A 15,868-nucleotide genomic window follows, 5' to 3' on the forward strand; every position below is an offset into this window, starting at 1 on the left:
TCCATCTATTACATAGATAAGAATGAGGTCATGTGACATCACTCCCAGAATCCCTCACCTCTCCAGTAAGCCGGAAGAGTATCTCTAGGGTGAGGTTTATTATCCTGTCAGCCATCTTGTTCCTGTCTCTCTCCATGGTTGATCAGGAAACTTCTCTTATATAGAAGATATCAGCAGAGGATCCTGGGCTGGAGAAACCTGAAGGGAAGAAGAGGAGACGATAAAAAGTACAACAAGTCCCAGAAAGAATTAAAAGACATGAAAGAGTTCTGGGTCATGTGATGGTCAATAGGGAAATAAAGAGCAGGTCTTGAAGGGGTTAATGGTGCTGTCCCCTCCCCCAGCGCTCCTGATGACAACAAACATACCTCCACCTGCAGACTGTAAAGAGCCGTGTACCTACCCTGTCCTTACACCACCTGCCATGATGTCACAGTCATGTGATCAGTCACATGGAGAAAGAGGAGGAGGAGTCACATGATCAGGGGCTGCTGCTCTAGGAAGTGAGATCTGGCTGCAGACTGGAGCTCCACTCTATACAGGAAACATGTGACCTCTTCTTAAATTTTTTTTTTCCTGGTATTTAACCCGAACTTTCACGTGACACTCAATCTTTCTCACTCTGCTACTGCTAAACTCCGCCCACTCCTGTCACATGATCATCCTCACAGGTCCTTCATCCACAATCTCCTCTGCATTTCTATCATTTTGGGCTCCCCTTACCTCCTAACCAGTGGGGTATTCTGCCCCTGTGGACTGGCTAGGACAACCTCTTAATTAAATGTGTAATTATGTGTAATTAAACCCTCCCATACATATAGGGGAAGAATGCCCCCCCACCCCTGAGTGTCGGTTTGTGTTTGACTTTTGCTTTTCAGACCTTTTTTTCCTCTTGGTATTTACTAATCTGTCGCGGGGAAAAAATCTGTCGCACAGTAATTTCTGACCCAGGGTTCATCTGTCGCATGGTAAAATCTGTCGCAGGGTTAATACTGTCGCACAGTGTGACAGATTTTTAAAATAAAAACCGGGAAAATAAAAAAATGTTAATAATTTGTGAAAATATATATGTATAGAAATATATAACTGTGTGTGTGTAGATATATATATATATATATAGAGAGAGAGATATTAATAAATCTGGATATGGGAAAATAAAACTGCACTTTACTTGAACCTGGATTGGTGAGCTGCCTAAAACCGACTTTGGATATCTATTATACAGTCTGCGACTGGGACTGTCTACCTCGGCTTGCACCCACCTACTGCCGTCTACTCTGGTGTTCTGTCTCCGCGCTTTGTTTTGTGTATATATATATATATATATATATATATATATATATATATATGTATATATAGATAGAGATATTAAAGGAGTAGTCCAGTGGTGAACACAGTGGTGAACAACTTATATACATATATGTATATATACATATATGTATACAGTGACCCCCCCGACTTATGATGGCCCCGACATATGATCATTTCAACATATGATGGCCTCTCAGAGCCCATCGTATGTTGAAGGCAGCCTCGACATATGATGCTGCTGTGTGTCGGGGTCATCGTACAAACAGCTATCTGACAGCGCAGACAACTTCAGCAACTGACAGATAGTTGTATAATGTGCCCGTGTGCCCCGTTCTGCCTCCTGTTACTCACATGCTGTCCTGCTAACTCATACAGGCTTCCACTGTGAGCTCCGTGTAAGCCCCGCCCCCCCCAGTGCAGCCATAGCCAATAGCCTGCATCATCTTGCTGCAGGCATCCAATGAGCTGCTGGCTGCCCTCCCCTTCCTTTCCTATAGAGCTGTAGTCGGCAGGATGGTAATGGAGGACATTCTGTCCCCCCTGAAGGTATTTAAAGAACTGTACAGTACTGTATGCGATGTCACACATCACATACAATACATATACACACAATACACCCCATACATCAATGTTTCCCTATCAGTGTGCCTCCAGCTGTTGCAAAACTATAACTCCCAGCATGCCCAGACAGTCAATGGCTGTACATGCATGCTGGGAGTTGTAGTTGTGCAACAGCTGGAGGCACCCTGCATACACTCCACATACAATGGTCATCCCAGAACCAATTAGCAGTTTCCCATAGAGATATGTATTCAACATACAATGGTTCCGAGGCCCCAGAACCAATTACCATTTTTATATAGACATATGTACTCGACATATGATGGTTTCAACATATGATGGTTCTCCTGGAACCAATTAATATCATATGTTGAGGGACCACTGTATATACATATAGATAGATGTATTAAAATTTGTATATATCTATATTTATATAGATATATATTTTTATATATAAGTAAAAAAAACATATATATTAGAGCTGGGCGGTATGACCAAATGTGTGTATCACGGTATTTTTGTAACTTATGGCGGTTCCACGGTATATAACGGTATTTCTTTCACCCCCAATCATGTTACCCGCCAGCGCTGTTCTGCTCCCCCCCAATTAATGATCAGCCCAGCGGGGTACTACTCCCATATGTCACCCACAAGCACTGCCCTCCTCCTCTTTGTTGGGGGACGCCGGGGCTGGAACTCTATACCGTACGCCAGTTGTCTCCAACATGCGGACCTCCAGCTGTTGCAAAACTACAACTCCCAGCATGTCCGGGCATGCTGGGAGATGTAGTTTTGCAACAGCTGGAGGTCAGCAGGTTTGACGTCCCGCCCCGGCCAGTTATAGGCTGAGCCCACTGTCATGGATGAAGCCGGCCAGAGCTCCTTACATGACAGTGGGCTCAGCCTATCACTGGCCAGGGCGGGACATCGCTCTGGCCGGTGATAGGCTGACGGCTGTCCGACGTTCCAGTCCCCAGCGCGCAGCCAACATAGGTGAGTTTAAAGTTTATTTTCTTTATCTTTTGCAGCCCAGGCATAGGGATACAGTGTACAGCAGTGGTCTCCAACCTGAGGATCTCCAGCTGTTGCAAAACTACAACTCCCAGCATGCCCAGACAGCAGTTGGCTGTCCGAGCATGCTGGGAGTTGTAGTTTTGCAACATCTGGATGTCCGCAGGTTGGAGATCACTGGCGTACAGTATAGAGTTCCAGCGCCCGGCGGCCCCCAACTAGAGATGAGCGAACTTACAGTAAATTCGATTCGTCACGAACTTCTCGGCTCGGCAGTTGATGTCTTTTCCTGCATAAATTAGTTCAGCTTTCCGGTGCTCCGGTGGGCTGGAAAAGGTGGATACTATCCTAGGAGACTGTTTCCTAGGACTGTATCCACCTTTTCCAGCCCACCGGAGCACCTGAAAGCTGAACTAATTTATGCAGGAAAAGTCATCAACTGCCGAGCTGAGAAGTTCGTGACGAATCGAATTTACTGTAAGTTCGCTCATCTCTACCCCCAACAAAGAGGAGGAGGGCAGTGCTTGACATCTGTGAGTAGTACCCCGCTGGCTGGGCTGATAATTAATTGGGGGGAGCAGAACAGTGCTGGCGGGTAACATATGATTAGTCCCCCGATGTGGGGACAGCGCAGCGCTGGGCTGATAATTCATTCCCAAGGGGGAGGGGCCAAACCAGTATTGCGGTATGGGAAAAATTCATGTCGTGCAGCCCAACAATTTAGGTATTCGGTATGAACCGGTATACCGCCCCGCCCTAATATATATTTTATTTTTGTTTTGGATTCACCATTATTACTGAAACAATAGGGAAAAAAACGTGTTGTAAAATAAAGCTAAAACTGTTTTTAAAAAAAAATCCTGGGTCTCCCTAGGTGTTTTTTCCTGACATACCTCTGGGGTCTTCCTGACCCCACCTTTCTTTTTTGTTATTCTTGTGAGCGCTCTCCGCCGGCGGCTGGGCTGTTCCTCCTGGCTTCTTCCTCATGTGCGCTCCGTGAGGGGGTGGGGCGGCGCGGCCTCGCCTCTGTGGTCACTTCCGGTCCTTTGGCCGGAGGTTTTTGGGAGTTACTACTGTCGTTTCTGCTCTCTTTTCACAGGGGTTGTTTGTTTCAACCTACCCTTTCTTCCCTATTAAGGGTTATTAGTTTTTTACTTATACTTGAAATACATTTTATTTCCTGATTATGCCCATTTGGGGGTGGAGCTTAAGTGTTTGGCGGTCTGGAGGCTATTTCAGCCAGCCAGTGCAGGCTTAAAGGGGTAGTCCAGTGGTGAAAAACTTATCCCCTATCCTAAGGATAGGGGATAAGTTTGAGATCGCGGGGGGTCCGACCGCTGGGGCCCCCCGCGATCTCTCTGTACGGGGCCCCGGCTCTCCGCCGAGATAGCGGGTGTCGACCCCCGCACGAAGCGGCGGCCGACACGCCCCCTCAATACATCTCAATGGCAGAGCCGGAGATTGCCGAAGGCAGCGCTTCGGCTCTGCCATAGAGTTGTATTGAGGGGGCGTGTCGGCCGCCGCTTCGTGCGGAGGTCGACATGCCCCCTTCCCTCGGGCTGTCGGGGCTCCGTACAGGAGATCGCAGGGGGCCCCAGGGGTCGGACCCCCCGTGATCAGCTACTTATCCCCTATCCTTAAGATAGGGGATAAGTTGTAAACCACTGAGTCACCACTGGACTACTCCTTTAAAGGGGTATTCCAGGCAAAAACTTTTTTTTTTTTTATATATCAACTGGCTCCGGAAAGTTAAACAGATTTGTAAATTAATTCTATTAAAAAAAATCTTAATCCTTCCAATAGTTATTAGCTTCTGAAGTTGAGTTGTTGTTTTCTTTCTAACTGCTCAATGATGACTCACGTCCCGGGAGCTGTCCAGCTCCTATGGGGATATTCTCCCATCATGCACAGCTCCCGGGACGTGACATCATCATTGAGCAGTTAGACAGAAAACTTCAGAAGCTAATAACTATTGGAAGGATTAAGATTTTTTAATAGAAGTAATTTACAAATCTGTTTAACTTTCTGGAGCCAGTTGATATATATAAAAAAGTTTTTGCCTGGAATACCCCTTTAAGGTCTCCTGGAGTGGTGGTGCTTTGACTTTTGTCCAAGTACTGCTGTCAGTGTGCATAGCCTTTGCTATAGTTCTTTCTTCCTGCGACGTTTCTTACTTTTGTAGCTTTCCCTTTGGTAAAGCGAATTTTTTATTTCTTCGGGGATAAGTTTATCCTCTCTCTCTCCCCCTTCCCATCTAACTGCTCTTATCTTTTTCAGAGCATGTCTTTGGCTGACGGCCCCCGTGAGACGCCCGCTAAAAAAGCGACCTCTAAGAGAAAACGTTCTCAGTGCCATGACTCTCAGGCACTATTAGAGGATAGACACAATTCGTAGATAGCCAGCACGGCACTACTTCCCCATTTAGGTATAGAACAATGATGAAATGGCAGACTTGGACTAGGAATGCTGGAGGTGGTGCTCTGATTGGCAATAGTGCATGGAAACGTAACAAAGAAGCAAGAAAATAATCGGCAACTCACCGCAGCCAGCTGAGTAAATCTTCTTTTATTTCATACTCACAAATGTATTACATGGGAAGAGGGTAGTGGGGGGACACAGGATGGCGACCAAGCTCCGTTTCGCACGATGATCGTGCTTCCTCCTGGCCATTGGCCGGAGGAAGCACGATCATCGTGCGAAACGGAGCTTGGTCGCCATCCTGTGTCCCCCCACTACCCTCTTCCCATGTAATACATTTGTGAGTATGAAATAAAAGAAGATTTACTCAGCTGGCTGCGGTGACTATAAGAGGATAATTACCAATTTTCCCATTGCCCGTTCTGCCGTGGTAGATGTCAAGCCCAGCAAGAACTGACCATGCAGGGTAGGGTCGTGTGAGTGAAGGACTTTGTGTCTTCTAATATGAATACGATGGGGGCCTCCATAGAACGGCTGAAGCAGCTGGTATCAGCTAAGCGTGTTAGACCATCTTCACCTCCCAGGTCTGTGGAGGTGTCTGGAGAAGCAGCCTGTGAGGACTCTCAATCTTCATCCTCTGAAGAAGATACTTTTACAATGCTTAGGTCCATCAGGTCGGGGGACCATGATACTGACGGGGGTGAAGCCTCCACATCTGCCTCTAAGGGGCCTAGGGCCTTTAAAGCAGATGATTACGTCTGGTCTTTGATTAAGACTGAGTGGAAGAAGCCGGAGAAAGGTCCTGTTCTTACCAAGCGGTTTAAGAGCATGTTTCCGATGCTGGAAGACCAGGTGTCTTCCTGGAGACCTGTTCCTAAGGTGGATTTGGCCATCTCCAAGTTATCCAAGCAGACCATGGTTCCTTCCGATGATGGCTCCAGCATTCAGGATCCCATGGATCGCAAGGCCGACTGCACCTTTAGGAGTGTTTATTCAACTTCCTCGACTTCCGTGGCTATAGCCTCCACTGAGGTAGCCAAATTTCTGAGAGCTAGGTTCTCTAAGATCCAGGCCGACCTAGACCAGGGGGTTTCTAGGGATGACATCCTGGACTCTTGCAAGACGACGAGTCTTGTGATAGATTTTTTGTGTGATGCCGCCCCTCAACAGTTGAAGTTAGCATCTAAAACTATGGCTCTTTCTTCTGTAGGCCGTCGCCCTTTGTAGCTTAAACCCTGATACCTCCTCCAGGCACACTTTGTGTGCGATGGCTTATGAGCCTGGCATTTTATTTGGGACTGAACTCGACCACATAATGGAGGGGATTTCTGATAGGAAAGGGAAATCTCTTTTTCAGCAGCCCTTTCGCGGTCAAGGCAGGCGTTATGGGAACAGATCTGTTTCGCAAGTCAAAACCCAAAAAGATTGGAGGTCCCAAAAAAGGGGCGCTAGGCACTCCAAGGGCGGAAAGTTCTTGGCGCCCTGACTATGGGCCTCTCCGAGGCTCTTGGACTTTTGCCAGTGCTCCCATTCTGTCTCAACTCCCCTCTCCTTCACTTCATGTCGGCTGTCGAATTCAGCATTTTTTGCCTGCCTGGCAGACTCACATTTAGGACCCTTAGCTTTTGCATAATTTCAGAAGGTTACAGAGTGCAGTTGGACAATGTTCCTCCAGACAATTTTGTGAGGACCAGACTCCTACCTTCCAACAAACAAAAGTTTTTGGAAATCTATATTCTAGAATATCTGATAAAGAGAGATCTAGAAGAGGTTCTAATTCAGGAACAAGGGGCGGGCATCTATTCTCCTGTGTTTTTGGTCCCCAAAGTAAACTAGAAAATGATCTTCATATCCACATCCACCCTGAGTCGAGAAGATTCTTAACCCCTTAAGGACGCAGGACGTAAATGTACGTCCTGGTGAGGTGGTACTTAACGCACCAGGACGTACATTTACGTCCTGTGCATAACCTCGGGCATCGGAGCGATGCCCGTGTCATGCGCGGCTGATCCCGGCTGCTGATCGCAGCCAGGGACCCGCCGGCAATGGCCGACGCCCGCGATCTCACGGGCGTCCGCCATTAACCCCTCAGGTGCCGGGATCAATACAGATCCCGGCATCTGCGGCAGTGCGCGGTTTGAATGAATGATCGGATCGCCCGCAGCGCTGCTGCGGGGATCCGATCATTCATAACGCCGCACGGAGGTCCCCTCACCTTCCTCCGTGCGGCTCCCGGCGTCTCCTGCTCTGGTCTGTGATCTGGTCTGTGATCCCTATGGGGACTATTCAAGTGTAAAAAAAAATGTTAAAAAATGTAAAAGTAAAAAAAAAGTGAAAAATCCCCTCCCCCAATAAAAAAGTAAAACGTCAATTTTTTCCTATTTTACCCCCAAAAAGCGTAATTTTTTTTTTATAGACATATTTGGTATCGCCGCGTGCGTAAATGTCCGAACTATTAAAATAAAATGTTAATGATCCCATACGGTGAACGGCGTGAACGAAAAAAAAAAAAGTCCAAAATTCCTACTTTTTTAATACATTTTATTAAAAAAAAATTTTATAAAAAATTTATTAAAAGTTTTTTATATGCAAATGTGCTATAAAAAAAAAGTACAGATCATGGCGCAAAATATGAGCCCCCATACCGCCGCTTATACGGAAAAATAAAAAAGTTAGAGGTCATCAAAATAAAGGGATTATAAATGTACTAATTTGGTTAAAAAGTTTGTGATTTTTTTTAAGCGCAACAATAATATAAAAGTATATAATAATGGGTATCATTTTAATCGTATTGACCCTCAGAATAAAGAACACACGTCATTTATACCATAAATTGTACGGCGTGAAAACAAAACCTTCCAAAATTAGCAAAATTGCGTTTTTCATTTTAATTTCCCCACAAAAATAGTGTTTTTTGGTTGCGCCATACATTTTATGATATAATGAGTGATGTCATTACAAAGGACAACTGGTCGCGCAAAAAACAAGCCCTCATACTAGTCTGTGGATGAAAATATAAAAGTGTTATGATTTTTAGAAGGCGAGGAGGAAAAAATGAAAACGTAAAAATTAAATTGTCTGAGTCCTTAAGGCCAAAATGGGCTGAGTCCTTAAGGGGTTAAGGATCACTGTTCAAATTCAGGGAGTTCTAAGTTTACTACTGGGATCACCCTCTGATAACACACTGTAACAAACCTCCTCCTCATGTAATCTCCTTGCTACTGGGGTCACACACTGATAACACACTGTAACAAACCTCCTCCTCATGTAATCTCCTTACTACTGGGATCACACACTGATAACACACTGTAACAAACCTCCTCCTCATGTAATCTCCTTACTACAGGGATCACACACTGATAACACACTGTAACAAACCTCCTCCTCATGTAATCTCCTTACTACTGGGACCACACACTGATAACACACTGTAACAAACCTCCTCCTCATCTAATTTCCTTACTACTGGGATCACACACACTGATAACACACTGTAACAAACCTCCTCCTCATGTAATCTCCTTACTACTGGGATCACACACTGATAACACACTGTAACAAACCTCCTCCTCATGTAATCTCCTTACTACTGGGATCACACACTGATAACACACTGTAACAAACCTCCTCCTCATGTAATCTCCTTACTACTGGGGTCACACACTGATAACACACTGTAACAAACCTCCTCCTCATGTAATCTCCTTACTACTGGGGTCACACACTGATAACACACTGTAACAAACCTCCTCCTCATGTAATCTTACTACTGGGGTCACGCACTGATAACACACTGTAACAAACCTCCTCCTCATGTAATCACCTTACTACTGGGATCACACACTGATAACACACTGTAACAAACCTCCTCCTCATGTAATCTCACTACTGGGATCACACACTGATAACACACTGTAACAAACCTCCTCCTCATGTAATCACCATACTACTGGGATCACACACTGATAACACACTGTAACAAACCTCCTCCTCATGTAATCTCCTTACTACTGGGGTCACACACTGATAACACACTGTAACAAACCTCCTCCTCATGTAATCTCCTTACTACTGGGATCACACACTGATAACACACTGTAACAAACCTCCTCCTCATGTAATCTCCTTACTACTGGGGTCACACACTGATAACACACTGTAACAAACCTCCTCCTCATGTAATCTCCTTGCTACTGGGGTCACACACTGATAACACACTGTAACAAACCTCCTCCTCATGTAATCTCCTTACTACTGGGATCACACACTGATAACACACTGTAACAAACCTCCTCCTCATGTAATCTCCTTACTACAGGGATCACACACTGATAACACACTGTAACAAACCTCCTCCTCATGTAATCTCCTTACTACTGGGACCACACACTGATAACACACTGTAACAAACCTCCTCCTCATCTAATTTCCTTACTACTGGGATCACACACACTGATAACACACTGTAACAAACCTCCTCCTCATGTAATCTCCTTACTACTGGGATCACACACTGATAACACACTGTAACAAACCTCCTCCTCATGTAATCTCCTTACTACTGGGATCACACACTGATAACACACTGTAACAAACCTCCTCCTCATGTAATCTCCTTACTACTGGGGTCACACACTGATAACACACTGTAACAAACCTCCTCCTCATGTAATCTCCTTACTACTGGGGTCACACACTGATAACACACTGTAACAAACCTCCTCCTCATGTAATCTTACTACTGGGGTCACGCACTGATAACACACTGTAACAAACCTCCTCCTCATGTAATCACCTTACTACTGGGATCACACACTGATAACACACTGTAACAAACCTCCTCCTCATGTAATCTCACTACTGGGATCACACACTGATAACACACTGTAACAAACCTCCTCCTCATGTAATCACCATACTACTGGGATCACACACTGATAACACACTGTAACAAACCTCCTCCTCATGTAATCTCCTTACTACTGGGGTCAAACACTGATAACACACTGTAACAAACCTCCTCCTCATGTAATCTCCTTACTACTGGGATCACACACTGATAACACACTGTAACAAACCTCCTCCCCATGTAATCTCCTTACTACTGGGATCACACACTGATCACACACTGTAACAAACCTCCTCCTCATGTAATCTCCTTACTACTGGGATCACACACTGATAACACACTGTAACAACCCTCCTCCTCATGTAATCTCCTTACTACTGGGATCACACACTGATAACACACTGTAACAAACCTCCTCCTCATGTAATCTCCTTACTACTGGGATCACACACTGTAACAAACCTCCTCCTCATGTAATCTCCTTACTACTGGGATCACACATTGATAACACACTGTAACAAACCTCCTCCTCATGTAATCTCCTTACTACTGGGATCACACACTGATCACACACTGTAACAAACCTCCTCCTCATGTAATCTCCTTACTACTGGGATCACACACTGATCACACACTGTAACAAACCTCCTCCTCATGTAATCTCCTTACTACTGGGATCACACACTGATAACACACTGTAACAAACCTCCTCCTCATGTAATCTCCTTACTACTGTGATCACACACTGATAACACACTGTAACAAACCTCCTCCTCATGTAATCTCCATACTACTGGGGTCACACACTGATAACACACTGTAACAAACCTCCTCCTCATGTAATCTCCTTACTACTGGGGTCACACACTGATAACACACTGTAACAAACCTCCTCCTCATGTAATCACCTTACTACTGGGATCACACACTGATAACACACTGTAACAAACCTCCTCCTCATGTAATCTCCTTACTACTGGGATCACACACTGATAACACACTGTAACAAACCTCCTCCTCATGTAATCACCTTACTACTGGGATCACACACTGGTAACACACTGTAACAAACCTCCTCCTCATGTAATCTCCTCACTACTGGGATCACACACTGATAACACACTGTAACAAACCTCCTCCTCATGTAATCTCATTACTACTGGGATCACACACTGATAACACACTGTAACAAACCTCCTCCTCATGTAATCTCCTTACTACTGGGATCACACACTAATAACACACTGTAACAAACCTCCTCCTCATGTAATCTCATTACTACTGGGATCACACACTGATAACACACTGTAACAAACCTCCTCCTCATGTAATCTCCTTACTACTGGGATCACACACTGATAACACACTGTAAAAAACCTCCTCCTCATGTAATCTCCTTACTACTGGGATCACACACTGATAACACACTGTAACAAACCTCCTCCTCATGTAATCTCCTTACTACTGGGATCACACACTGATAACACACTGTAACAAACCTCCTCCTCATGTAATCTCCTTACTACTGGGATCACACACTGTAACAAACCTCCTCCTCATGTAATCTCCTTACTACTGGGATCACACACTGATAACACACTGTAACAAACCTCCTCCTCATGTAATCTCCTTACTACTGGGATCACACACTGTAACAAACCTCCTCCTCATGTAATCTCCTTACTACAGGGGTCACACACTGAGGAGCAGAGATCTCCACACATAACACAACAGCAGTGACTGCCCGACCAGGACCTGCTCTGTATCTGTTACATCCTGGAGGTGTAGGACCTGTGATGATGTCACAATCATGTGACCAGTGCATTTGCATAAAAGGATTATGGCTGAAGGACCTGTGATGGTGATCATGTGACAGGAATGGGCGGGGCTCAGCTGTAGGAGAGAGAAGCACATCACTGAGGTATCTATCCAGGGTTGTGTAGGTGAACCTATACTGTATGTCTACACCTATTATTTGTTTGGTGGTCATGTGTACATGCTCCAAATATGTTACGTGTTAGTAGGAGGGCCATAATTATCACAGGCCTTTCAGGGTTTTACAGCAGTGTTTCCCAACTAGGGTGCCTCCAGCTGTTGCAAAACTATAACTTTCAGCATGCTTCATGCTGGGAGTTGTAGTTTTACAGCAGCTGGAGACGTTCTGGTTGGAAAGCACTGGGTTATAGTAATGGATAAGGTTTTTCTTATGATGGAGTTTCATCTTACGAGTTTTGACAGTGTCTCTTTCATCAGGGGATCCTTCTCCAGTCATTAAAGGGGTACTCTGCTGGAAACCCCCCCCCCCCCTTTTTTTTTTATTTTTATTTTTTTTAACTGTTGCCAGAAAGTTAAACAGATTAGTAAATTACTTCTATCTAAAAATCTTAATCCTCACAGTACTTATCAGCTGCTGTATGCTCTACAGCAGGGGTCTCAAGCTAGCGGCCCTCCATATGTTACTAAACTTCATCTCCCAGCATTCTTGACAGCCATTAGCTGCAGCAAATGGCTGTCTGGGCATGTCCAGGCATGCTGGGAGTTCAAGTTTTGCAACATCTGGAGGACTGCCAGTTTGAGACCCCTGCTCTACAGGAAGTTCTTTTCTTTTAGAATTTCTTTTCTGTCTGACCACAGTGCTCTCTGTTGACACCTCTGTCCATGTCAGGAACTGTCCAGAGCAGGAGAGGTTTGCTATGGGGATTTGCTACCTGCAAGGGGGTACTATATATAGGGGGAAAACTACCTACAGGGGGGTCTATATACAGAAGGCAAACTACCTACAGGGGGGGGGGGGGTCTATATACAGAAGGCAAACTACGTACAAGGCGGGGGGGGGGGGGATTATGTACAGAAAGCAAACTATCTACAGGGGGGTCTATATGCAGAAGGCAAACTACCTACACGGGGGGTCCTATATACTGAAGGCAAACTAGCTACAGGGGGGGGGAATCTATATACAGAAGGCAAACTAGCTACAAGGGGGGGGGGTCTATATACAGAAGACAAACTACCTACAGGGGGGGGGGTGTCTATATACAGAAGGCAAACTACCTACAGGGGGGGTCTATATACAGAAGGCAAACTACGTACAAGGCGGGGGGGGGGGGGGGATTATGTACAGAAAGCAAACTATCTACAGGGGGGTCTATATACAGAAGGTAAACTACGTACAGGGGGGGGGGGTTATGTACAGAAAGCAAACTATCTACAGGGGGGTCTATATGCAGAAGGCAAACTACCTACACGGGGGGTCCTATATACAGAAGGCAAACTACCTAGACGGGGGGTCCTATATACAGAAGGCAAACTACCTACAGGGGGGGGGGGGTCTATATACAGAAGGCAAACTACCTACAGGGGGGTCTATATACAGAAGGCAAACTAGCTACGGGGGGGGGTCTATATACGGAAGGCAAACTAGCTACAGGGGGGGGGTCTATATACGGAAGGCAAACTACCTACGGGGGGGGGGTCTATATACAGAAGGCAAACTACCTACAGGAGGGGGGGTCTATATACAGAAGGCAAACTAGCTACAGGGGGGGGTCTATATACGGAAGGCAAACTACCTACAGTGGTGGTGGTGATGGGGGGGGGGGGTGTCTATATAAAGAAGGCAAACTACCTACAGGAGGGGGGGTCTATATACAGAAGGCAAACTAGCTACAGGGGGGGGGGGGGTCTATATACAGAAGGCAAACCACCTACAGTGGTGGTGGTGGTGATGGGGGGGGGGGGTGTCTATATAAAGAAGGCAAACTACCTACAGGGGGGTCCCTATACAGAAGGCAAACTACCTACAAAGGGGGGGGGGTCTATATACTGAAGGCAAACTAGCTACAGGGGGGTCTATATACAGAATGCAAACTAGCTACAGGGGGGGGGGTCTATATACAGAAGGTAAACTACCTACAGGGGGGGGGGGTGGTCTATATACAGAAGGCAAACTACCTACAGGGGTGGGGGGGGGGGTGGTGGTCTATATACAGAAGGCAAACTACCAACAGGGGGTACAGAGGGAAACTACCAATAGCGAGAGACCAACCTACTCAGGGCACCTGCATAACCAAAGAGTCACCGAGTGTAAGTGCACTGTAATCACTTATATGGTCCATTGTCAGCCTAGAAGGACCTCCTATACTGATAGATGGACACCAACCACTATTGTTACCTTCCAGCACAGCAGGGAGAGAATATTGGGGGGAGATTTATCAAAACCTGTCCAGAGGAAAACTTGCTGAGTTGCCCATAGCAACCAATCAGATCGCTTCTTTCATTTTCCAGAGGCCTTTTCAGAAATGAAAGAAGTGATCTGATTGGTTGCTATGGGCAACTCAGCAAGTTTTCCTCTGGACAGGTTTTGATAAATCTCCCCGATTGAGTGTGGAATAGGGTGTGGTTATGGGGGAAAGGTGAAGGGGCGTGTGATTGTGCTCTTGGGTGCACACCCTAATGCAGGGTTTCCCCAACCAGGGTGCCTCCAGCTGTTGCAAAACTACAACTCTTTTCATTCACAGATTAAACACTGGCAGTAAAGCTCCTACATAGCAAGACAACAACCGAAAAGTCTTTCTTCATGGACTCCAGCACCTCCTTCTTCCTATCATTTCCTCCTAATATTATGTGGCGCCGCCTTCCAGACCGGCGAGTACTTTGCCTATCCCCAGAAATTGGCTACCAATGGAGTCCACCTAATGTAAGTAAAAGTCCCCGAATAGTCTTAAGCCCCACTTTCCCAATGTTCTTTTTTTGTAGGACATTGGGGGAAGATTTAACAAGATCTGTGCAGAGGAAAAGTTGATCAGTTTCCCATAGCAACCAATCAGATCTCTTCTTTCATTTCTAAAGAGGCCTCTGCAAAATAAAAGAAGCGATCTGACTGGTTGTAATGGGCAACTGGTTAAAGGGGTACTCCGCCCCTAGACATCTTATCCCCTATCCAAAGGATAGGGGTTAAGATGTCAGATCGTTGGGGACCCCCGGGATCTACCATGCAGCTGGGTGGGTCCTTTAGCGGCTTCCGGAACCGCTGGAGGTCCTCAGGCTGAGTCAATCTCGACCACGAGGACGGAGCATAGTGACGTCACGGCTCCGCCCCCCATGTGATGTCACACTCCGCCCCCTCAATGCAAGTCTATTGGAGGGCTGTGACAGCTGTCACGCCCCCTCCCATTGGCTTGCACTGAGGGGGCGGAGCGTGATGTCACACGGGGGCGGAGCCGTGATGTCGCTATGCTCCGTCCCCATGATCGCCAGTAATCAGACCCGGAGCGAACACGCTTCCGGGACTGATTCTAACGGGGTGCGGCGTGGAAGATCATGGGGGTCCCCAGCGGCGTAACCCCCGCGATCAGGCATCTTATCCCCTATTATTTGGATAGGGGATAAGATGTCTTGGCGTCGGAGTACCCCTTTAAAGGGGTAGTCCGTCCCTAGACATCTTATCCCCTATCCAATGGATGGGGATAAGATGTCTGATTGCTGGGGTCCCGCTGCTCCAATCTGCCTGCTGCATTCGGCGCATGTTTAGAGCGTCGGGTGCAGCACCGGAGGCTAGTGACATCACGGGCACACCCCCTCAATGCAAGTCTATTAGAGGGGGCGTGACAGACTTGCATTGAGGGGGCGTGCCCGTGACGTCACGAGTGGGGCGTGACTGTGACGTCATGAGCCTCCGCCCTGCATCCCCCACGGAGCGAAGTTTGCTCTGTGTACTGG

At 46.4% G+C, this 15,868-nt stretch overlaps 1 protein-coding gene and 1 long non-coding RNA gene across 6 annotated transcripts in view; one reads left to right on the plus strand and one right to left on the minus strand.

Annotated features, from left to right (window-relative positions):
• Positions 1–14,432, minus strand: part of LOC130296239 (zinc finger protein 585A-like) — a 32,748-nt gene extending 18,316 nt beyond the window's left edge. Inside the window, exons 1-2 of one of the 3 annotated variants that reach the window (XM_056547595.1) lie at positions 14,322–14,432; positions 59–198 (exon numbers count right to left, since the gene is read on the minus strand). In XM_056547595.1, coding sequence (XP_056403570.1) covers positions 59–136 — 78 coding nt within the window. In that variant the 5' untranslated portion in view covers positions 137–198; positions 14,322–14,432. The other 2 variants (XM_056547584.1, XM_056547574.1) reach the window with 2 other exon arrangements.
• LOC130296395 (uncharacterized) overlaps positions 1–15,868 on the plus strand; it is a 49,378-nt gene that overhangs the window by 33,143 nt on the left and 367 nt on the right. The window contains exons 1-2 of one of the 3 annotated variants that reach the window (XR_008849202.1): positions 11,980–12,071; positions 14,668–14,846. This is a non-coding gene — a long non-coding RNA (uncharacterized LOC130296395). Of the gene's footprint in view, positions 1–11,979; positions 12,072–14,525; positions 14,563–14,667; positions 14,847–15,868 lie in introns of those variants that run through there. The other 2 variants (XR_008849203.1, XR_008849206.1) reach the window with 2 other exon arrangements.

Source organism: Hyla sarda, chromosome 1 (genome assembly GCF_029499605.1).
Source record: "Hyla sarda isolate aHylSar1 chromosome 1, aHylSar1.hap1, whole genome shotgun sequence".
Lineage (NCBI taxonomy): Eukaryota > Metazoa > Chordata > Amphibia > Anura > Hylidae > Hyla > Hyla sarda.